Here is a 23,297-nt window from a genome sequence, read left to right as displayed (position 1 = left end):
GAGTGACTTGTGTTCTTTCAAGCACAGGGTATGCAGGCAGAGCTGCAGAACAAAGAAAACAAAGTGCAAAGAAAGGGGGAAAGGAAAGTCAAAGGGAGGGAACAGGCTGAGCAGACAGGAAAAAAAAGTAAGAGAGTAAAAAAACAAAAAAGAAAGAGTTAAAATAAGAAAAGGTGACAAAAGAGAAAATAAGGACCAACACAAACAGAGAGGAAAAGGAGGAGAAAAGAGTTCAGAAGCCAGAGAAGAGGAGAAGGAGCTGGCTTCAGGAACTGGATCTGAAGCGTGACTGTGCCAAGTGATGGTGAAGGTAAAGACTTGCCTTTCTGCCTCCCCCTTCCCCTGATCCACCTCCCCCCTTTATAGGGGTGTTTGCAGGATTTAAATGGGGGAAGAGAGGAGAGCCAATAACAAGGCAGAAGGGATCATGGGAAATCAGAATATTTCATGAGAAATTAAAAACAGAATTTAGAAAAAACTGGTGCAGAAAACTTAGGACATGTTTTAAAAGACACTATGTAAAACCAGGCATTGCCTTAGTTTATGTTGACCAACTGATCTGCAAAAAAAATAAATTAGAGCCAGGACCCCCTCCCCTCCTCACTCATCATCATCTCCATTGTTCCCTTTCTCTGCCCACCTCCTCCTTTATCTCAGCCCTCTGTTGACCATCCATCACCAATCATTAAAAACTAAACAAACATCATCAGGTCTGTTTCTGCATGATGTCGTTACTCTGAATAAACACAACAGGTTAAACCACACAGCAGACCGACTGCATCTCATTGTTGAGCTGGTGCTTATCTCACTAATTTCAGAAATGCCTGCCGTTTGTGAGTGTTATTGATATTAATGCATTCCCAGGCTTTTACTCTCCAAGCTATATGCCAAACTTAACTTCAGTCACTCATGCAGTTGGGAAGAATCATTTGTATGGAGGGCTGTGAAAGGGCCTAAGACAGAAGAGGCTGTCTACAAAACTTTGAAAGGCAGTTTAAACACCACAGCCTACCTGAGTATTGTTCCTGACCATGAGAAGGAATAAAGCATAATGTATTTACATAATACAGAGGCAGAACAGTATGCATCTTCTACGTATATCTGATATCAAACTTATAATCAAAGCAGTAAGAGCAACAGAGAAGAGACAACTTGCCCAGGAAAACCACTTTATTTCATTCTCACCCCCCAACTTCCATAACATACACGCATTAAAGGTTTCACCATTTAATAATAGTCCTCAAGTGTAAATCAATGCATTCTTAGAGGAAAATAAGCCACTATGAACTGTAGACAGTGTTGCCGCATGCTGCAGTGAGCAGCAGCTCCAGCAGAGAGCGTCTGTGCAGTCACCTGGCGGAAAGAAAATAGAGCCACTGTGGCGCTCTGTGAGACGGCCGAGGACCGACTCCTCCAAAGAGAAGGCACGCATTTCCAAAAACAGTTGGCATTTAATACACTGTCTACACAGAGTTTCCTGATGAGTTACAGTCAGAGCTCGTCTGGATAAAAATGACTAGAAAATGGCTGACAAAGGTCATTTAAAAACAAGGAAGGATTATTCAAGTGAGGTATTAGAGCAAGATGTAAATTACTATACCATCCACACAAGGAAATAAAACACACATCAGGCTACAGGAGGTCGTAAATACGTAAAGTGACGTGTGAAAAATGCAATGATTTCATGGTAAACAACGACAACAGACACACAGTGCATTTCACGATACAATGATGTTTAAAATACAAATGGCTTTGAGTGCACAGGAAACCTGCGATATACTGTTAACATGGCTTTGTCAGCTTTTTGTTAGGTAGACAGACGTCTAACACGGTCGTAACAAATGCATATAGAAAAGTTATGAATAATTATGAAAAAAATCAGATTTTTTTTAATAACTCAGAGGAACAAACACGTAAAGTCTCTTTGCCGTCGTCGACAACGTATTGCTCAAATTAAAACACGCAGAGACGCTCTCAGTGGGACGATGTGGAAAAAACAAAAACGCAACAGGTTTTGGCAATGACTGACGATTTTAAAGGTGAAAGTAAGGATTTACATTAGTGGAACAAGTTCACTGACAGTCCTCCACTGCGAGCTCCAACAGTGTTTCTTGACAAAAAAGGCTGAGCTGAAAAGAGAAAAAAAAGGGGGAGGGGCTAGTCTTTCACAGATGCACAAGTATACTTGTTCTTACGGCTACATTCACAGTGAGGAAACAAGATGAATATTTAAGATAAACATAAAAATGTAGCTGGTGTCACCGGTATGGGCCCGTGTAGAGGACTGCATGTTGTTCGACCAATGTAAAAAACAAAAACAAACATCACCTTACACGAGGGGGAAAAAGTGCATTTCTTCCTGATATGAGACTTGGCATGAAACAAGACAAACATTACAACCAATACCAATAAATCAGTGCACTTAAATGATCAATCAGCAGCAGGCTGTGCTCTTTAGTACAGCAGCCGAACGTGATCGTTGCATGTGTTTTTAGAGTGCTTGGCACACTTTGCTCTCAGAAATAATTAGAACTCTAAACTGGCCAAAGACCAAAGAAGAAAACAGCATGCAAGGATACTAATTTGGCTAAATCCGATGAAAGGAAGGAGGGGTTATTTTAATAGAGGTATGAAGCTATTTCAATAACTTTTGGGGAATATAATACTTTAACAAAGGTTTTCTCATTTCAGGTTGAGGAGGGAGCAAGTAGCACAAAAGGCTAACATTTCTCAGTGTCTCCGGTCGAAGAGTCAAACAAAAATATCTCTGAGCCTTTTATCACATACTGCTCTGCATCTGGAGCATACATTGTGTCGCGATACAGGAAAATGGCACCGTCTCGAGTCTTTTGTGCGTCTCATCGTGGCAGACTGGCCTCGATTTGTTAGGGAAAAATGTTTACCCACAGCCAGCCCAGCAGCGTCCCACACACCCAGGTTCTCACGTACAGCTTCCTGCCCTTTTCTGTCAGCAGCATTGGCAGTGTCAGTCCCCCAAGGATGACCAAGGAGGGCAGGGTTTTTGAGAGATTCAGCGGAGAAGGTTTGCCCTCACCGGGGAACTTGCATAATTTGTCTGAATCTTGCGACTCGTAGAAATTGGTCAGCAGCCTTTGAAAAGAAAAAAAAAGTCTCATGAAATCAGGATGAGGAGAGAAAAACATTTGAGACAATTTTTGTCACTTTCACATCTTTCTTACAGACTAAGAAATCACACATGGTCTGTTATACTACAACAAAGGAATACCAAAACAAATGTTTTCTTGTCATTAGTATAACAGTAAACAACATTAAAGTTTATTACAGTGGGTTACAATACAGGTAATGAGCTACCAGTACTTTATATGCAGTTTTACACCTTTGACTTTGATTTCTTCATCATGTAGAAAAAAAAACAAAGACTTTCTTAAAACACCTCATGGATTAAAATGCGCAGGTCAACTCTTTTTTTGAAGCAGAGAAAAAGGGGACTTTTATTTCTTTTTACAGCTGAAATTAGCTGATCTGGACCACTTAAACTTAAGTGTACTTGGACCATGACGTAAATTGAATTTGACACCACTGATCTAGACCCTTCTCTGTCTGTGCCCACATGGAAATGTCACAAAGCCATTATTCAAATGGTTTCTTCAGAGATAATGTCACATAATCACACCAGCTAAGCCACAAAAGAAAACCTTACTTTTCTGCATTTCTCACTAAAAATGAATAAGCTATCTGCGACGAGCTGTCAGTGTAAAGACAATTTAATTAACGAGCAAATCGGCGACCACATTTGACCCAATTATACACGTGTGCCTGAAGCAGCCTTTTTTTTTTTTTTTTACTTACTAAACTGTGTGCCAAGAAGCAACTGTTGTTCACATTAAGTGAAAAAAAATTCTTATATACAGTTTGTTGTCCACAACTACATAAAGTCAAAACCACACTGTGTTCTTTCACCGTCACAACAACCCTTAGACACGCTTTTCTTAGTTTGCCAACATGTGTAACTGTTTTTGTTACGGGTCGATTTGTCGTTTATGTCTTTTGTTCACAGGTCTTGATCTAAATGAGAAAGCTTATTAAAATAAATGATTTATTAATTATTAACTTCATAATGACTACCTGGTATTGTTTTATTAGTAATTAATTAGTTAGCATCGCATGCAAAAAAAAAAAGAAAAAAAAGAAGAGATATGTAGAGTAAATAATTATGTTTTCTGGCTTGAAACCTGTGAAACAAAACCCTTTGTTATATTTTACTGGTTGAATATGAAGTTGTTACTGTATTAATTTATTCTAAATACAGAAACACAAAGTTAAGGTTTATCTCTCTGTAACAGAGCGGTGGCACACAAAAGAAGTCATTTTGCAAAAACACCTCACAGCTCACATATTGACTAGATGACATGCAATTTCAACATGATTAATTACTCCACACACAGGCACGCACACACTCACCGGTCCTTGATTTCGAAGCGATCGTGCAGCCATCTGCGGAAAAACGCCGGCTCCGAGGGAATTTCTTTTACGTCCACACGGTCGAAGTGTATGTGGATGCGGCGGCATTCTTTGCAGAGGAATTCTGTCAAAGAGAAAAGAAATAAATCCATAAAAAGACCAATCAAAAACAGGAAAAGCCTGTCAGTGCAACGTCACGTACAGTAAGCACTTAAAAACCAACATGAGGTGACAGTGATGGACTGGAGCTGCTGTGATGCAATTGCCCAGTAAAGACCAGTAAAGGAAGGAAATCACTTAAAGGTAATTACAAAACAGTCACTGGTGTTACATCATATGACACAAAAGACAAAACATCTTTCCAAACATAATAGATTTAATGTTTCAGTTTCAACTTTTCTTCATACAATATGTTAAAATTCAACTGTCAGTCTGCACTTAAGCAAAGAAACAGAAAGTCACACGTCTGAGGAGGTCATATATAAAAGCGTAACCAAGTGTGAACGCTCAAGGCTGCTCGTCTATCCCCAGAGACCTTCAAGTTCCTGTTTCCACAACATGCAATATCATCAGGAAATGTGGCACTGAGGCCAAAAGAGGAAACTTGATCGAAGTCGGCAGCGAAAGACTGCTGGAGAGAGCACCTCTATCAGCGGCTGCCCGGATTTAAATTGACCTTCGCACACAATGTGTGCCAGTTTAACGAGCGCCGACAACTCGTTGACGGCTGAAGGCACGAAAATATTTTTACTGTAACGCACAATAAAAACGCCGGAGTCATTCTTAAGGTGCAAAGCAGTGTTGGTGCATTTCCTCCTCGTGCTTGCGGGGGGTTAAATCCTGTTTTTGGGTTTCTTGGCTGCAGACACTCGTGTTTGGCACCGAGAGGCTAAAAGACTCTTAAAGCGTTTCATAAATCAAAGCTCAATCTCAATGACTGCATGTCATGTGTGTTTGAGCAGAACAATGCTGCAAAACAACCTTTAAAAAACAACCACCTGGAAGGGAAAACAACTCTGCTGTGAAGTGACAAACAACTCGCTATGATCCAAATATCGTTAACAAATAAAAACAGAGAGGGAATCTTTGATCTCGCGAGTTGAAAGAACCCGATTGCTACCATGAGCGGTGCAGTTACAAGTTGGACCATAATATTTGAAACAAGGATAGTCTTTACAATTTTACCTCCTTAACATGCAGTATTTCAGCAGGAATTTGACAGCTTTAACAAATATTTCGCAAGAGCCGTTTTTATTCAAAAGTATTTCAACAAACTAATCTCATTTCTAATTATAAAGGACTGATTTGTAGCATGTGGACCACAGATGCCCATGTCACAACACTGCTGCCACCATGTTTGACAGGTGGTCTGAGCTGTACCTTTCCTTCTCCATACTTTTCTCATTGATACAAGTTCATGTTTATTTCTTTGGTCCAATATTATTGCAGAACAGTGCAAATGCTTTTAGAGGCTTTCTGGCAAAGTGTAATCTGTCCTTCTCATTCCTGAGTTCGCTCCCCTCTGCACGTGCATTCAAGAAGGTGTTTGACAATCACACTCCTGCTTCCTTGAAAGAGTATACTGTGTGTGGTTAGATGTTGTGAAGTTGTCTTTCTCAACGTCATTGTGCACTTTAGCTGTCTTCTGTGGTCTTTTAGGCCTTTTGATGTTGCTGAAATGTCCAGTCTTCTTTTTAGCAAAGGCAGCTGGCGGATTGTTGATTTGGACACTTAAAACTTCTCTCTGATAACCTGACAGCTTAACAACAGCCTCCCTCACATGCACCAATACATCTTTGGTCCCTTTACAATCACAGTGAGAAGCTGTAAAATACCAAGTCAACATACCAACTGACCTTCAGATGTCACGTCTCCTTCATTTATCATACAAAAGGGACGGGGCTTCATCTGGCCATGAAACTGCTTGTCAGTCAATTGTCAAACTAATTTTGACAATGAAAAATTGGGAACTTCATATAAAAATGGCTACAATTCAGAAACACTTCATGGATTTTATTATTTTCTCTCTTATTCTCTTTTATTTAAAGCTGAACATGTGCACTTCAATCACATCAACTGATTTAAAAGCTGCAGTGAAGTACAAAAGCAAAATTGCAAATATGTGTAATCGTATGCAAGTAGCACTCCAGAAGATAAGAACGGAATTTGTAATCACTGGTAACAATCAAGCATTTGTTCTTAAGTTATAATTTAATCAGTTTAAAGATTTGTGTTGTTGTTTTTAATACACTCAATAAAAAAAAGGGATATAAAACTTCTTTATTTGCAATAGCATTATCCCCCCCCCCCCTCCTTCACAGTCAATGAACAAATCCAAGTAACCAATAAGTTAATAAAGTTATTCTTAAGTCAGGTACATTTTGGCTGCTACCATTTTTTTAAACCATGTTTTTGTGACTACGAAGAAAAAGTCCTGGACCACATGCTAATATTGTTGTAGCAATGCAAAAACCACCCCTCATTTACAGCCATCAAAACAAGAGGCCTCCCACAGAGGCACTGAAATGGCTGCAATCAAATCAACAAGCCATTCTGATTTGAAATGCATTACATTTAATATTAAGAATGTGTTTTTTGTTGTTTTTGTTAAGTAAAGCAGGAATTGGAGCAGCAAATATTATAATTTCTATTATGCAGTAAATTACTAATTTATCCTCTCAATTTGCAGCTATTAAAGGACTACAGAAATATGCTGAATGCTAATTTAGTCACCCTGATAAGAAACATTTGCTTTGGCAGCCTCGAGTCACTTCCAGCTCCTTGTGAAATCACCAGCGTCACCTCGCCACATGAGGCCAGGAAGTGCGTGAGGACAGGAATGCTTTTCTATTCTCTGTTCTGTTTTCTAGAAACACACAGATGTTTATTCCTGAAACGGGATGTTTTTTTGTTTTTTTAATTCATTCAAAGAGCGCTTGTTGAACAACTGGGAACACGGAATAATCAAAGGCTCCAAAACACCGAGTCATGTTGTTTACAGGAAGGTGTGACTGTTAATAGGTGATGTTTGCTGTGTGATTAATTACCGGTGGCGTCGTTTACAATGTTGAAGGACTAATAATACTACGTGTGTGTGTGTGTTTACGGATGCACTGATTAAGAAGAAAGCAAACTGAGGTCGCTGTTACGGGCAAACCAAAGCATATCTCGTGCAACAACAACTGCTGTCTACAGAAATAAAGGTGCACGTAATCAGCTGTAACACCAACAACAGAACCCCCCCCCCGACTCGTGTCTAAAACAACATGCCTGCATACCTGGCATCGCTGGTGCAGATCTCCTCTGCCCGGAGCTGTCCAGCGTTCCCTCGTAGGCCACAGTGACGTCATACACAGCATCCAGGTGGCCCTTCATAGTATCGATGGCTACGTGAGCTGCTTTCATTCTGGGTGTTAGAGTGTGCTTCAGGACAGTGAGCCCTGTGAAAAATATGTAAAAACCATCATAAATTTGTTTCTTATCCGCACATGCAACCAGTGTTTTACATATTACAGTCCCGGTGTCTTAGTGATTTATGAGCCACGCAGACGGCTCCTCATACACGAGTGTGCATGGGAACCTTTGTTGTGCGCCATCTCCCCATCTCTCCTCATTTCCTGCCAGCTCTACTGCTCTACTGTAAAACAGGTGACGGCTAGAATCTCCCGCAAAATGAAGAAAAACAAATGTGAATGTGGCTGTTTGAGATATTCACAGCAAAGCTTGGTGGATCCTAGGTTGGTGTGCCACCGTCCTCTGCTCACTAATGCCACACTAATAACAGATAATGTCATGTGCACATGTCAGCTCTCCAGAGCGATTTATTTGGATTAATGGGGGAAGGTGATATTCAGTGCCGAGGCCCAGAGATAGTCCTAATCTCTGCAGAATCGAGGCTGTTTGTGAGCAGAAAGCAGCACAAGCCCCTGAATTGTTTCAGTTCATTGCACTTCATGGTGGTGCCAAAATAACAAAGCTGGTGGAACGTGGCTACTTCTCAGCACAGCACCAGTATTACAATATTTTTTTTATTTAGTGAGGTTTTTACCTGATATGTTTACTGTTCCATATAATCTGTTTTATATTCATGAGCATTTATATGGCTTTCTGAGTCCTTAATCCTACTGAAGCCAGGTCTGCTTCTAGTTTTATACAATTTTTCTCATTTGTTAACGCTCAAGAAAGTTTTATTTGCAGGTTATGTTTTAGTGGTCAAAGAAGGTCACAGAACTAAATTTAAGTCAGCTGTTTTACTGACTGAGTGGGCTGAACTGAATCAGTATGCACAAGTACAGCAGTGAGTGGCTGCTGTTATGACTCTACCTTCTTTCGCAGCAAAAGCCTGACTGTCAGCGATAACATTCTTGAGGTCTGGATTATACCGAGTTCCTTCAGGGAAGATGACGAGGTACATCTGTGAGGAGAAAAAGCACATGAAATCAAAGACACAGTTTCCTAACAAATGTACTATTTGTTGAGAAGGAATCTGTAAACCCAACATTGTTTAGGCTTAAAAGAAAACCTGATAAAATGTTTTCATTATCTTGATTCATACCAGTTTAGATTCCAGCTAACCTGAAAACAAAACCTGCTTCCCAGGCCCCGGCTGTATCTGATTCATCTACTGTTGTCCAACCTGTGCCGATGCCTTTATGACAACATTTGCACCAAATAAAACTATGCAGCAGTTTGAACCAATGTAATTACTGGCATCCGCAGCCAAGTGGGATTTACTGATTCCAGCCAAACTGAACCATTTGTGAAAATTTGTGTCTTTATTAATATGATCATAAGTTTCTTGTCTCAGTTTCCAATTTTTTGTTGCATTAACAACTGATTATATGAACAGCAACTATCAGCAGTGAACTGTGTTACACAGTTTTCACAGTGTGCCTTTTGGAAACTATGACGGCTTGTGCTACAACACACACATACACACAGGCAACACTAATCCCCCACAGTCAAATCCAAAAAAGCGATTAAAAGCAAGTCCTTGCACCGCAGCAAACACACAAAACAAATGAATCTCAATACATAAAAACATCCAGTTATCCATTTTGATGGAGTAAAAACTGCTGCCTGTTTGCCACGGCAGAAAATAAAACATTTTACAGACACAGAGAACAAAAAAAACCCTGAAAAATTTATAACTTTAATTTCAATTACCATCTTGTTTTTATAAAAAATTCCAGGAGGTTTTAAAAAAAAAAAAAAAAAAAAAAAAAAAAAAAAAAAAAAGTGTTGAAATGGTAATAAGCTTCAAATGACCTTTGAACAAAACATTTTGGATTTCCTGTTTTAAGAATATAATTACGTGCAATTTAAATCTTCAAGCCTCTTTTGTTTTAACTTAAGAGACAAAAGATTTACATTTAGGAAATATTTGAAGATGTGTAGTTACCGGTGCTCCACGCTGAGTCTGAGCAAGGAGCTTCTTCCTCATCGCCTTTTCATTGAACTTTGAGCTTCGTTTCACATAGATTCCCCCGTGCTAGGTAGAAGAAGAAAAAAATCCAAATGAGATTAATAGAGTAGTGAATTAATAGAGAAGCTGTGGTTCAGGTCTACTAATCAGAAGGTTGGTGGATCGATTCTCGGCTCTACTCTGTGTCAGAGTATCCTTGGGCAAGATGTTAACCCTGAGTTGTCCCTGATGCATACATCACAGTGTTGATGTATTACAAAACAAACAAACAAAAAGCATTTGGTAAAAAGTGCGTGTATGAATAGAAGTGATTGGGTGAGTGAGACTTAAAGTGCTCTATTGAGTAGAAAAGCACTACATATGTTTATAGCAGGGATTTTTTTAATGCTATGGAACAATTGTGCAAAATGAAGGCTGCGTTTAGAGATGGGTTTGGTTTATTATGTTTATTACAGATGGTGTGACCCCAATCCTAAGTGTGGTCTCTTGGCTTAGGTGTGCTTTCATCAACAACAAATTGAGACTTTAGAGATGAGATGAAAGCTTTGCTACAAACCAGTCACCACACACAAACAAAAACAAAAAAATTCTTGTGTCAAAGACTTCCTGTTTTAGACAGCGATCTCACATGTTAGAAGAGTGTTTGTGGTAATCACCCGGCCACACTGGGGTTAGCCTTTTTATTCTGAGATCTGTAAATTCCAAGCTGAGATGTTCTCACTCACACACACACACACACACACACACACACACACACACACACTTTTGTTTTTTCCTTCCCCCAAACCAGCCCTTATATCCATCTGTGTATGTGTTACTGTGGCAAAAAATGTCAGGTTAACTACTTTAGCAGGAAGTAAGACAAAGGCACACACCATGACGTCTTAATGATCCAAGATGAAGTGACGAAACTTTACAGGTTAAGTTCAAATGGAATGCCAACGTTGCAGCACTGGTGTAACCCATGAGCACTCATGTTGTATAATAATGCAGTAAATATCAGTCACAGTGCCAAGCTGGTAAATGCTTTTATACTCTGAGCTCTCAAAATGCTTCACACACCGTGCCCCATTAATACAAGCACTTTTTTCTACTCAAGTGCTTTTTATATAACATTCACACACATTCATACTCCAATGGATGCATTGGAGAGCAACTTGGGGTTAGCAGTATCTTGCCAGGGACTGGAACCACCAACCTTCCTGTCTACTTCCTGAACTACAGCCACCCCAGATTAAGCAGCTGGTCTCTTCTTAATCTTAAAAATGACCTCCTCATACTCACACAGATACATTACCTCAGAGAAATACCATCCATATAGCGGCAGCCACTTGAGTCCATCTTTAAGGACATATCTGACATGACCCAGAGCGCTCTGCCTGATGGCAAGCATGTCAGCAATGATCCAGTCAGCTACAAAAGAAAAAGGTTAGATATTTGAATAGTGCTTTACATTGGACTACATTTTATAAAGCTTGATATTCAAATTAAGTACCTGTGCATTGATGATTTGACAGGTAAACCACATTCTCCTTGTTCTTTGGTATATCTCCATAAATAACAATCTACAGAAAAAGAAAAGAAAGCAGGTTGAAGGCAGTATACGTGTCAGCAAAAAGTTAATTTTACATCACTGTAAAATTAACATTTATATTGTTTCATTAAATGTTAAAACTTGAGTCTTTGCAATTAATCCTAAAGAATTTACTCAAACAGTACAGCACATTTAAGAAGCCTCCATTTGATGATACTGCAATGAATTTATGAGATTAATCATTTTCAAAGGCAAAGGTCAGCCAGCTACACCACTGTACGTGCCTTCAGTAAACACACCTTAACGTACGAAAACCACCTATTGTTCTAGGTGTGGCAACAGCAGTGCCAAAGAATGCAGACTTTCTTGCAATGGGTCTGGTCCATCTGGTTAACTGGGCTGAGTGTGTGCACACACTCTTACAATGTTATACATTTACCCCAACGGTTTTAACAGATACAGAGACCTGAAAAAGTGCAATATTCTCCACAGACTTTAAAGTTGAAAACCTGCAGACATATGCACCCAGAGGCAGCTGTATCTTAAGACAGTCTGTTTTTCTATTCGTAGACTAGATATTAGTAGGTAAAATAACCCACACACAAAGTGGAGGATCACCCACCTCAACTCCTGTGTAGTTTTCAAAGAAGAATAGGACCATACTCTGGTAGACGCAGTACAACTGGTCGTCTATTTTGTGGTACAAACTCGATGGTAAGATAGTTGACAGCAAGCGCCAAGCCCCCCATGACAGCAGATAAGCCGGGGCTGTCCCCAGCATAATCGTAGCAGGAAACCAGTACCGCAGCGAGTATGTGTGCACAACCAAAGAGAGCAGCATGATTGCACCTCTGGCTCCACTGAAGTGACAGAAAATCCCTGAAGTGGACTGTCAGCGCACGCCGTGATTAAGTAGCAGTGCACCCTGGGTATCCCACAACACACCTGGCCCAATTTCAGCACACCTGTCCCGACTAGTCAGCGGAGGAAAAGTGAGAAAGCTGCAGCAAGAAGGGAATGAGGAGCTAGTTGGCTAAAGCTAATTTTAACCTTGTGTGCAAAAAACGCAGTTTGTCAAGTCGGCTCAAGCGCTTAAAGCCATACAGCAATGCATAAACTTAAGCTGCAGTTATCAAATATTAGTACGGACATCTCAGGACAGCAAACCGGAACACGTCCTCAGCCTGAACTCTGCACGTTTACTACAAGTTCAGAAAAAAAGGCATTAGCTTAACTACTCAACGTGCTCCCCAACACAGGAAGTTTTACCAAACGCTACATTTGACATAAATATCTTCTCTAATCGGGGAACCATGACCAAGTCAAAGCCAAAACTCGACCCTGGTGCTAAACGGAAAAAATATTTCCTACTTTCTTCTCTAGGTCCTCATCTTTACTCGGTTAGCTGTTCTCAAACTAGCTTCTTGCACCGCAAATGTCACACACGCCTCCCTACGCAATGACGCCGGGTAAAACCGACTGGCCACGTGACGTAATAGGGACCAGCCAATCAGCGACAGTGCACCACGAGAACCATATGTTGTAACATTAAAGGCGTATGCCGCGTTTTTTTGGTTTTCTTTCCAGCAAAACCCCTCATTTTCGTTTTCTTGTTTGAGAACATGTGGCGTCAAAAGTTATCTCAGGACACACGTGGAGATTGCTTAATATGATTTGTGAATATATTAACGCTATTAGTACTTATTTTTAAAAGTAAAGATAGTAATAGTAATATTTATAGTTGGAAATATAACAGAGCTTTCTGTTTATTTTATTTTAAAGGGAAAATGCACATTCATTAATAGGAACACTGAGGCGGATGATGTAAATATTGGCAGATTTATGCAGGGGATATCTCCAGTGCCTGGCATAGTGGGTTTCTCTTGCTATCTATACACCAAAAATGCAAAAGCACTACACATTATTCTGCTGGAAGGAGCCATCAGAAGATGGGAACACTGTGGTCATAAAGAGATGGATTTAAATAATGCTCAATTGGTACCAAGGGGCCAAATGTTTTCCAAAAACATATCACTCACACCATTACACCCTGTACCCTGAACTGTTGATACATGGCAGGATGGATCCATGGTTTCATGTTGTTCACACCAAATTCTGATCCACCAGCTGAAATTGTGAGTCATCAGACCAGGCAAAGTTTTTCCAATCTTCCATTGTCCAATTTTGTAGAGCCCATGTGAATTGTAGCCTCAGTTTTCCATTCTTAGCTTAGAGGACTGGCACTGGATGCAGCCTTCTGCTGCTTCTACTTTTCTGCACACCTTGGCTGTAATGAGTGGTTGAGTTACTCTTGCCATCAGTTAGAAGCAGTCTTGCCATTTACTTGCCAACTCTGGTTTCAACAAGGTGTTTTAGCTAGGGAACTAAAGTGAATATTTTCTTTTTCAGACTAAGCTCTGTAAACCCCACAGAGGGTTGTGTGAGAAAATCCAGTAGAGAGGCAGTTTCAATTACTCAGATCAGCTCAGATCAAATCACATTTGCTCCCGATTCTGTTTGGTTTGAACATCCACAGGTCATCTTGACCACATCTACACAGCTAAACACACTGGGTTGCTGCTATGCGATTGGATGACCAGTTACATTTGTAATAACACACGGCTGAACAGGCGTACCTAACAAAGCCAGTGAGTTATTCTAAAAACTCAGACACAGGAGGACATGAGGCCATTACAAACACAGAAAATACGTTATTTAGGTAGGTGGGTATAGTATGCCAGGTATGTGGTGCTTACTAAGAATAGACTGAAAGCCCAGATCCATTTTCCGGGATTTGAAAAGTATTTACAATCCCTTCTAGAATATTCTGTTTTTTAAATCATCATCTGCAGATGATGATAAAATTTGCTAACCTAACATGTAAATGGAGTCAAAATTTATGATGCTGACGTTGGCGCTGCTCTTTAGTTTACTGAGCTTGGTACAAAGCTCTAAAAGTGATCAGTTAAAATGGCACACATCTTCCATGTATTAAGTTTGTGTTTCTAAAAAATTGTGACAGTTGCATTTATCCATCTGTATTTATGTAAAAGTGTTTATTTCCCTGTCTGCTGTGGAAAGATGACAAGTGTCAGAGTCCAAGCTGTGAAACATCAGGCTTGTCATCTGTCATCCAGTGCCCCTGCTGAGTAAACTCCAATCACACTTCTTCAGTTCACTGCTGAGTTTTGACCAAGACCAAGCTGTTACTCTCAAAGGAGTAATCATTTCATTACACTACAACAAATCAATAATACATAAGATGACAAACAAGCAAAGAAAAAAAAGTTATTTTTATCGTACATTTTGATCCAGGAGTTCAGGAAACAAGGTCCAAAATAAATTTTTTGTAAATAAAGTATTTATTCAAAAGAGATATTGCAAAAACATTTATAATCACACTAAATTTACTTTTTAATTACAATGTCAAACTGGCTCATTAAGGATTTTTAAACTCACATTGTCTTATTTTGTTCATTTTTACACAGTAGTGCTTGCTACTTTAACCCAGGACAGTAAATAAGTTAGGGTTTCACAGTAACTGAGATTATTTCTTATTCAACAGTCCCAAAGGGTTAACAAAAAAAATCTATGAACACAAAAAAGATAAGAAATCTGACCAAGATGAATACTGCATGGAAGAAATGAGGTAAACTATACAATCGCACACCATCACACATTCAATTGTTAAAACTACACTTCATACTCCGAAAAACAGGAAAAAGAGAGAAAATAAGAAAAGTCAGTGGTGGTCACTCCAGCTCATAGTTATCGTATGACAGCTGCTTCAGATGTGTGATACTGTCTGAAATAAAACCACACAAAACGAGACAAAGTTAATAGGGACATGCTATTATAGTGACATGATAAATCACAGAACTGAACAGAATATGTCTCACCCAACACCCACTGCTCAGACAGGATCCTGCTTCCCTCTGGCCTCCTGCCGCTGTATTTCCCTATGCAGATTCCCGCCTGCCGCACAGTTTTGCAGACTGTCCCTCCACAGAGCTCAATCAGCTCCACCAGGCTCTGCGTGGGCGGCTGCGAGTGCTGAGACACAAACATGGCAGGCTGACCTTGGAACAGGTCCTGCTGGTGCTCCCCAGCAGATAGGTGCCTCTGGAGACGACAGATCTGTGAAGAAAACTGACATTCAAACACTACACCGGTGCATTGTTTTACTATGTTTTCCTGTTTCAGAAAATAAGCTTGGGACCTTTACACCAGCCACTTAGTTGTGTACACCCGAGCAGCTCTTCAAGATCAAGATAAAAAAAATTATATCTCAGCATCACAAATAAGGAATAAAGGTAATGAAAGCAACTTTAAAGACAGCATGGTGAATTTTTTGCAGGCAACCAACTTTAGGCTTTATAGAAAAGGTTGTGAAAAAAAGAAAATATCCAGTGTGTTGCAGTTCTCTTTGTGAAAATACCTTGTTCACGCCAGAACAAATGACAAGACTGCTTCACTTGGGCTTTAGCATAACTGAATGCAAAACATATCAGAACTTGAAGTAGATGAGCTACGGCAGCATTAGACCACACCAGGTGACACCTCTATCAGCTAAGAAGAAGAAACTGAGGCTACAATACACACAGGCTCACCTAAATTGGACAATAGATGATTGGGGGAAAAAAACTTGCTTAATGAGTTTTGGATTTATTTGACTACATTCAGATGGTAGAGCAGAATTCAGTATAAATATCATGAAAACATGGAATCTGCCTTGAATCAACAGTTCAGTCTGTTGCGATGTGCGGGGAATATTTTATGCTTGCGGCCATACCACCGTGAGCATGCCTAATCTCATCTGATCTGCAGGAGTTCTCTACTCACCTCTGTCCACTTCCCAGGTATTTATGTACTACTGCTGCATGTCATTAAATTTGTCTTCTCACTTCCATAATGCATGTTCTCCACCAAACAGTAGCAGTAGAGAGCTGCGCCTCCCTGAGCCTGTTTCCGAAATGACCTGTCCTGAACTGAATATTATCTTTACCCATTCTGGCTCCCTTAGTATGAAGTGAGTATCATTTAAAGGCTGCTGAGAAATCTGCAGCAAGTGATGTGATGCTATCGAGTTAATATGGACCAAAATCCCTGAGGAATTTTTCCAACACCTTGTTGAATTGGTGCCATGAAGTATCAACGCAATTGTGAAGGCAAAAGGTCTTCCAACTCATTAATAGTAAGACGTAACCTATGACGTGCCAGTGAGTATATGAAGTTAGTGCCAGCAGCTTATTGGCATACCTCAGCACAAAAGCTGGAAACAAGACTTAGAAGCTATTCTGGCTCTTTAACAGCAAATCCAGAGTTCATTAAAATGTTTTGCACAAAAACAGAAGTGTAAAAGTTACAGCTCTGCATGTGTGGCAGACTTTGTTGTCTGTTTCTTGATGCTGACTCAAATAAAGAGACTCCAGAAATTAATTAGCATAGTAATGACAGTTTTTTTGTAATCCAACTTCTGACAGTGCAAAGAGCATTACTCAAAATGTCTAAAAGCTAAATTAAAGGCACTGAACCTGCCACATCAAATGTTTTCCACTTTTAACATCTCATTCATCACAACTATACATAATGACAGAGATGCCTTTGCAGAAAAACTCATTGTTAACTTAAAAGATGTGTCATCACTCTGTCTGTTAAATCTCTCTTACATGAAATAGTGGTTAATATCAGGTGCTACTAATTTGATTAATTGGGCTCAGTTCTAAACGAAAACAGGACTCTCATTAACGTCATTAGCAACACCCGTGTTTACCTATTGTTTCGTGTTATAACAGCGGGTGTGGATGAAGTCTATGAGCTCTAATGGGGATTATATGACTTTACCAAACTGGATTAATAAGCACAAGCATGTTCACATCAATTTCCCCTGTGATAGCAGTAAACATGCAGGTGCTACTAGCACCATTAACCATGGATTAATTATATTCCAGTCTCACAACAGTTAATGACAGATTAAGAATGAGCCATCATGCACAGTTTCAGGGCCCTGAGGAAGAAGCAATTTATTCTTAATTCTTTTCATTATTTAGTCCTGAGATTTATCGACTGTGACGTGTCAAAATGCCATCTGCGGGGGAAAAAAGGTCTGTGAGGAAGTGAGCTGTCGGTTTAGTACAGTATAAACTGTACATGCCCACACAGTCATGAAAAGGGGACACAAGCAAAAACACCACCACAATCGCTCCACGGTGGCCAAGCAGAGACAAACACAGAATAATCATGAACTCATATTGTGTGACTTTACAAGGAATTATGAGTCAATTTAATCTCCCGATGACTGCTCACTAATCCATCAAACATTGTTAGGTTTTTTGGCACGCTTCCCAGAATTCATTGTGTTCGGATTTTCAGGAAACCTTTGTCCCTTGTAGTTCTACCAAGATTTCAAATGGAAACTTGATAAATATGAGTCACAGCTTTTCTTTCTCTGATAAACATGAAAACAATTCTCTCCCTTTTAAAGATCAGTGCTGTCAACCTGCACGGCACTAAAAGAGGCAAATAGAGCACTCTTCCCTGAAACCGCTTTTACATGATACTGATATGTGCGGCCGCCGATGAATAAATTCAAGTCAAATTCAAAAATGTTATTCATCTGTGGAGCAAATTAAAGTGTCCACTTTGACCCTCAAAAATCTAATTTGCATTCATCAGAATCACAAATCTGATTCCTTCAGGCCCGTTTCAGCACTGAAGTACTGAAAATAGCCTGAAGGTGGCTGCTGGAGATAAAGCAGCAGTTTGGCTGGGAGGCACACACCCTCACGGCCTAAACCAACACACAATCACTGCACCATATGAGACCAATTTAGACAGCAACAGCTGTTGTTAGTATAAGCAGACATTTGCAACCCACAGCTGAATGCTAAACCTCGCTCAAATACAGTTTATTGCAGTAGAAAATTGATAAATTATGATCAAACTCTGATACTTCCAAGTAAAATAACTCTAATTTGATTAGAATCACATAAACTCGGGTAAGAACAAGTTGAACTACAATCCCAACCTCTGTGCCTTGTTTAATTTTTTTAAGCTCACCTTGTTCTCAGACTTATTTGAAGCTCTCTGCCTGACTGAAGCTGTGATTTTCTTGGAGGATCTTTCTTTTTGAGTTTGGTAACCGATGCTCTAAATTCTCACGACAGTTCTGTACAGTATGCAGCAGGGTTCAGCTGACAAACTGAAGGGGCAAACGGCTCTATACCAAATCAAATACCTGCAAAAAAACAGACTTCAAGGCTTTAAGTCTTTATTCACAAAATCAGAGACTGTTGAGGAAAGAGTTCAGGAAATAGCATCACATTAGATTTAACCCTCATTAAAGATTAAAAGACTTTATCTGAGCTATAATATGGGAGGAAAAACAGAAGCACACATACAAGAAGAAGTTTGTCTATTAATTCTTTTGCCTGCCATTTATGACGAATGACAATCACGGTGACAATGTAGGAGCAAATAAGCAAATAAGTCCCCAGTCACAGGCTTGGATCGGTCCATGATCATTGGTCATGAAGGAAAATGTGTATTCCCCATACTGTGGGCAAAAACATCCTTGTTATTGCTCTGGTCTCTAGAATATTGGTGAGGTTGCATGGAAGTGACAGACCTCTCTACAAACACTGTCCAGCTGTTGTCGGAGCTGTAGAGAAACAGTGAAAAGTGTGGCACAAACGAGAAACAGAGACCATCTACCCTCAAAGTAGTAGCAGATAGATTTATCATAACTCACAATTCTGTTTGTATCTTATTAATGTATTGGTCGAACATTAATACCCTATTTTTAAGGGTAGAGACGAGCTGAAGCCCATTGCATCAGTATCAGCATATATGCTAAAACCTTTTTTTATTTTAACATAATGTGGAAAAAAAGCTTGAGTTAACTTATAAACAGCATAATCGCATATGAAATGTAATCAATAAACGTAACCCATGAAAGTCCAAAATCTTTTTTAAATTTAGCCAATCTCACTTTCTAGGTCTGGTTCTCTGACACGTCAAGATCCTCTATCAGTGTGGTTGTTGTTTTTATATTAATGCCTAGAACTTTTGTTCTGCCCCCCTGAATTTGTGCGTTTGTGATGCACGATGGATCTGTTCCAGTGTATTAAAAGATAATCCTTGACTTTCACTTTTGGGAAGTGGATAAAGTCCCATGAATAGAGTCTGACATAAAGAGAAGCTGTGATGTCTAGAGGTGCAGGAGGCAACCTTGAAGGGGAAATAAGGTCAAGTTAAATCAGGTAAGATTTTTGATTTGTGCTTCTGACTCCAGTGAAACAAAGCAGACAATGATGAGGAGTTTCTACAGTAAGCTACGACTAACCAGACCCCCCCCTCTTTTCACGTATATTCATACAGCACTTTATTCTATGGACTTAAATTGTTTTATATAGCTCACATTCAAACACATTCAAACTAATAAGCATGAATTTGGGCTGTGGAAGCAAGAACGTTTTTCACCCCAACAAAATGGTACTGATGCCAGAAAAGTACAAAAGTATAACACCATGGATGAGCTGCATTTCCATCCATCCATCCATCTTCATCCGCTTTATCCGAGACCGGGTCGCAGGGGCAGCAGCCTAAGCAAAGAGGCCCAGACCTCCCTCTCCCCAGCCACCTCCTCCAGCTTATCCGGGGGAACACCAAGGCGTTCCCAGGCCAGCCGAGAGATATAATCTCTCCAGCGTGTCCTGGGTCTGCCCCGGGGCCTCCTCCCGGTGGGACATGCCTGGAACACCTCACCCAGGAGGCGCCCAGGGGGCATCCTTGTCAGATGCCCAAACCACCTCAGCTGGCTCCTTTCGATGTGGAGCAGCAGCGGCTCTACTCTGAGCCCCTCCCGGATGGCCGAACTTCTCACCCTATCTCTAAGGGAGAAGCCAGCCACCCTTCGGAGGAAGCTCATTTCCGCCGCTTGTATCCGCGATCTCGTTCTTTCGGTCACTACCCACAGCTCGTGGCCATAGGTGAGGGTAGGGACGCAGATCGACCGGTAAATTGAGAGCTTCGCTTTTACACTCAGCTCCCTCTTCACCACGACGGACCGGTGCAGCATCTGCATTACTGCAGCTGCAGCCCCAATCCGTCTGTCGATCTCCGGCTCCCTTCTCCCATCACTCGCGAACAAGACCCCGAGATACTTGAACTCCTCCACTTGGGGCAGGAACTCATCCCTGACCCGGAGTGGGCACTCCACCCTTTTCCGGCTGAGTACCATGGCCTCAGATTTGGAGGTGCTGATCCTCATTCCTGCTGCTTCACACTCGGCTGCGAACCGCTCCAGTGCGAGCTGGAGGCCCTCACCCGATGAAGCCAACAGAACCACATCATCCGCAAAAATCAGAGATGAGATTCTGAGGCCACCAAAGCGAAAGCCCTCCGCCACTTGGCTGCGCCTAGAAATCCTGTCCATAAAAATTATGAACAGAACCGGTGACAAAGGGCAGCCCTGGCGGAGCCCATCACCCACCGGGAACGAGTCCGACTTATTGCCGGCAATGCGAACCAAGCTCTTGCAACGGTTGTATAGGGATCGAATGGATGAGATGGGAGCTGCATTTCATTACCTTTTATTTATTCAAATTTTACTTTTTTTTTGTAAAGTGAGAATCCAGAGAGGACAGTGGAGGCAAACAGACAGCATGAGCAGCGCTGTAACCAGGATGAATAAATTAGCATCCTTGTATAATCGAACACTTTGTGTTCTCGACAGCTCAGCAGACTTTACACATGTTAACAGCATAAGGAAGCTGTATAAATGGAGCAGTAATAAATTCAATTAATGAATGGTCCCTGGACTGGATGTATGTTGAACTGAATCACTGTTGATGTTCCTGCCCTTCCCTTAGTTTTCAATGACCGTAAAATAAACTGAAATACTGAAAGTGATGCAGATCAATCTACTGCGTGGGTGATTCAGCCTGAACACCTGAAAAAGTCAATATTTTTGCAATGACTGCATGTCCTTCCTCTTTGGTAATGTGCTTAAAATGTGTAGCATTTCCTTTATACCATAACTATTACATCAGGCTACTTCCTACAATTCTGTTTTGGTATTTGTACTGTCCCAAGAAAAGGTTTGTGAACGTCGAGTGCTCATAAATGTGGTCTGAACGTCATCTAAACAAATCTAACTGGATCAAATAAATATTTAACAGCTGTACTATTCATGTAAATCTACAATTATCAATCTGCTCTTCTCAAGAAAGACTGGTTGGTATGCACCATGCCTCAATTGCAACATCTTTGACAAAACCATATGAGAAGCATTACAGTGATACTCAACGATGGCAAACAGCTACAAAAGCATTTTGAAAGACCAATGTATTCATCGCTCCATGTAAGGGGAGAACTACATGACCTGCTGCTTTGTAGAGGCTGGATGGTGCAATGAGAAAATGACCCAAAGGTTGAAAACAATGAGAAGCAGTGTTTAGGAAAACCCAACTGAGATGTTGTGAATGAGCAACTCAGTGAAATTAAATGTTCAAGCAAATCATCCCAGAAATAATGATGACCTAAAACAGTCTTGTAGGAGTGACGGTTCAACATTCCTCCTACTTGTGGTGCAGGAAACATTTGATGGAGGCTGCTGCAGCTAAAGGAGGTTCTGAGTTACTGAACTAGTTTACCTTGTTTTTTCAGCCTGCACTTTGAGTCCAGTGTGTTATATAAAACATTAAAATTGTGCATGTTTGTGTGTTGTAAGTTTAGTCCGATTCAGTTTTTTGTCATTTTGACTTTGACATCGAGAAGACCCCTCTAGTTGCCACTAAAATGTGATTAGACTACACATCACACATGTGGTTAGTTTTCTGATGTCACAGAGCCCTTCATTTTTTTTTACTGACTACAACAACTTTGTCATGTCAAGATAGTGCTCCAATTGGACAAAAAGACCACAGTACGCACTCTGTGTGTTGCAGAATAGTTATTATAAAAATAAATGGATGCACGTGCTTTTATCATTGCATGCTGCTGGAAGCCAGTTCCCTAATTTTCTATCAAACGTAACCATTAGTTTTCACAATAATGTTTTGCTCTCTGCTGCAAAACATTATTTAAGCCACAGAAAAACAAATCGCTAATGCATGCATTTTAGGCGCGTTGTTCACCAGAGTTTCTGGAAATACTCCATTACTCCTAATTACTATCAGAACATCCTGGAAAATCACAACACCTTTTAGAGGGCTTCAAAAACATTCAGTCTGTAAAATAAATAAATGAGAATAAATAAATAAATTTAAAAAAATTGCACTTTCCTGTGTGTAAGAGTGTGGGACCATGTTTTGTTGGGCTATTTTGGGCTTGTGTAAACAAGAATGGGCTAGGCTACAGAAAACACCCACAACTTGCTGAGATTAAAACTCCCAACCTAACAGAAAAACCTGCTTTGTAAAAATGGATTCTTTTTTGTAAGAAGGAAAAAACAAAGAGCTTTCCCATGACTTTTTTGGTCTTCAAGGGTAAAAGCATCTAATGCTTCATTATACTTGTGAATCATGGTTCTGCTAATGTCATTTAAACTCTGAAGTAGATGCAAATGAAAAAAAAAGCCATGTTGTTTTTCTAATTGGAGGTCATAAAACGGCCACTCTGAACCACTGGGAAATAATAAATGACATGAAATGAAAATCTATTTAGAGTTTTAAGACATTTTGAGCTTATCAAATAAACCAATTTTATTAAAAAGAGGACAGTGTATTTAATGTAGGTACTGCTTATATGTACAAAACAGGAAATGGTTAATAATAAAGTTGAAATGGAGACTTCTTCCTTTGAATCTCCCATTCAGGGCGCTTGCTGTAAACCGGGAAACATTTTTCAATGAATGGGATGGATGCTGCTACTATCAAAGAGTGTGCTGAAGGT

General features: G+C 40.2%; 2 protein-coding genes across 2 annotated transcripts in view; both read right to left on the bottom strand.

Moving 5' to 3' along the window:
- Positions 1 to 1,152: 1,152 nt before the first annotated feature.
- agpat5 (1-acylglycerol-3-phosphate O-acyltransferase 5 (lysophosphatidic acid acyltransferase, epsilon)) lies at positions 1,153 to 12,850 on the bottom strand. The gene is made up of 8 exons (XM_006800725.3): positions 12,025 to 12,850; positions 11,364 to 11,433; positions 11,166 to 11,281; positions 9,845 to 9,934; positions 8,767 to 8,857; positions 7,722 to 7,883; positions 4,444 to 4,567; positions 1,153 to 3,111 (listed from the first exon to the last, which is right to left on the bottom strand). The coding sequence occupies exons 1-8, from the start codon at positions 12,241 to 12,243 to the stop codon at positions 2,886 to 2,888; spliced, it is 1,098 nt and encodes a 365-aa protein (XP_006800788.2). The 5' UTR covers positions 12,244 to 12,850; the 3' UTR covers positions 1,153 to 2,885.
- A 1,938-nt stretch (positions 12,851 to 14,788) lies between these two features.
- Positions 14,789 to 23,297, bottom strand: part of mcph1 (microcephalin 1) — a 34,395-nt gene continuing 25,886 nt past the window's right edge. Inside the window, exons 14-15 of the mRNA XM_006800724.3 lie at positions 15,302 to 15,539; positions 14,789 to 15,207 (exon numbers count right to left, since the gene is read on the bottom strand). Coding sequence (XP_006800787.2) covers positions 15,155 to 15,207; positions 15,302 to 15,539 — 291 coding nt within the window. The 3' untranslated portion in view covers positions 14,789 to 15,154. The remainder of the gene's footprint in view (positions 15,208 to 15,301; positions 15,540 to 23,297) is intronic.

This window comes from Neolamprologus brichardi, chromosome 13 (genome assembly GCF_056152115.1).
Source record: "Neolamprologus brichardi isolate AB-2024 chromosome 13, ASM5615211v1, whole genome shotgun sequence".
In the NCBI taxonomy this organism is placed as follows: Eukaryota; Metazoa; Chordata; class Actinopteri; order Cichliformes; family Cichlidae; genus Neolamprologus; species Neolamprologus brichardi.
The sequence above is the reverse complement of the archived record's forward strand: the minus strand, read 5'-3'. Positions and strand labels throughout refer to the sequence as shown.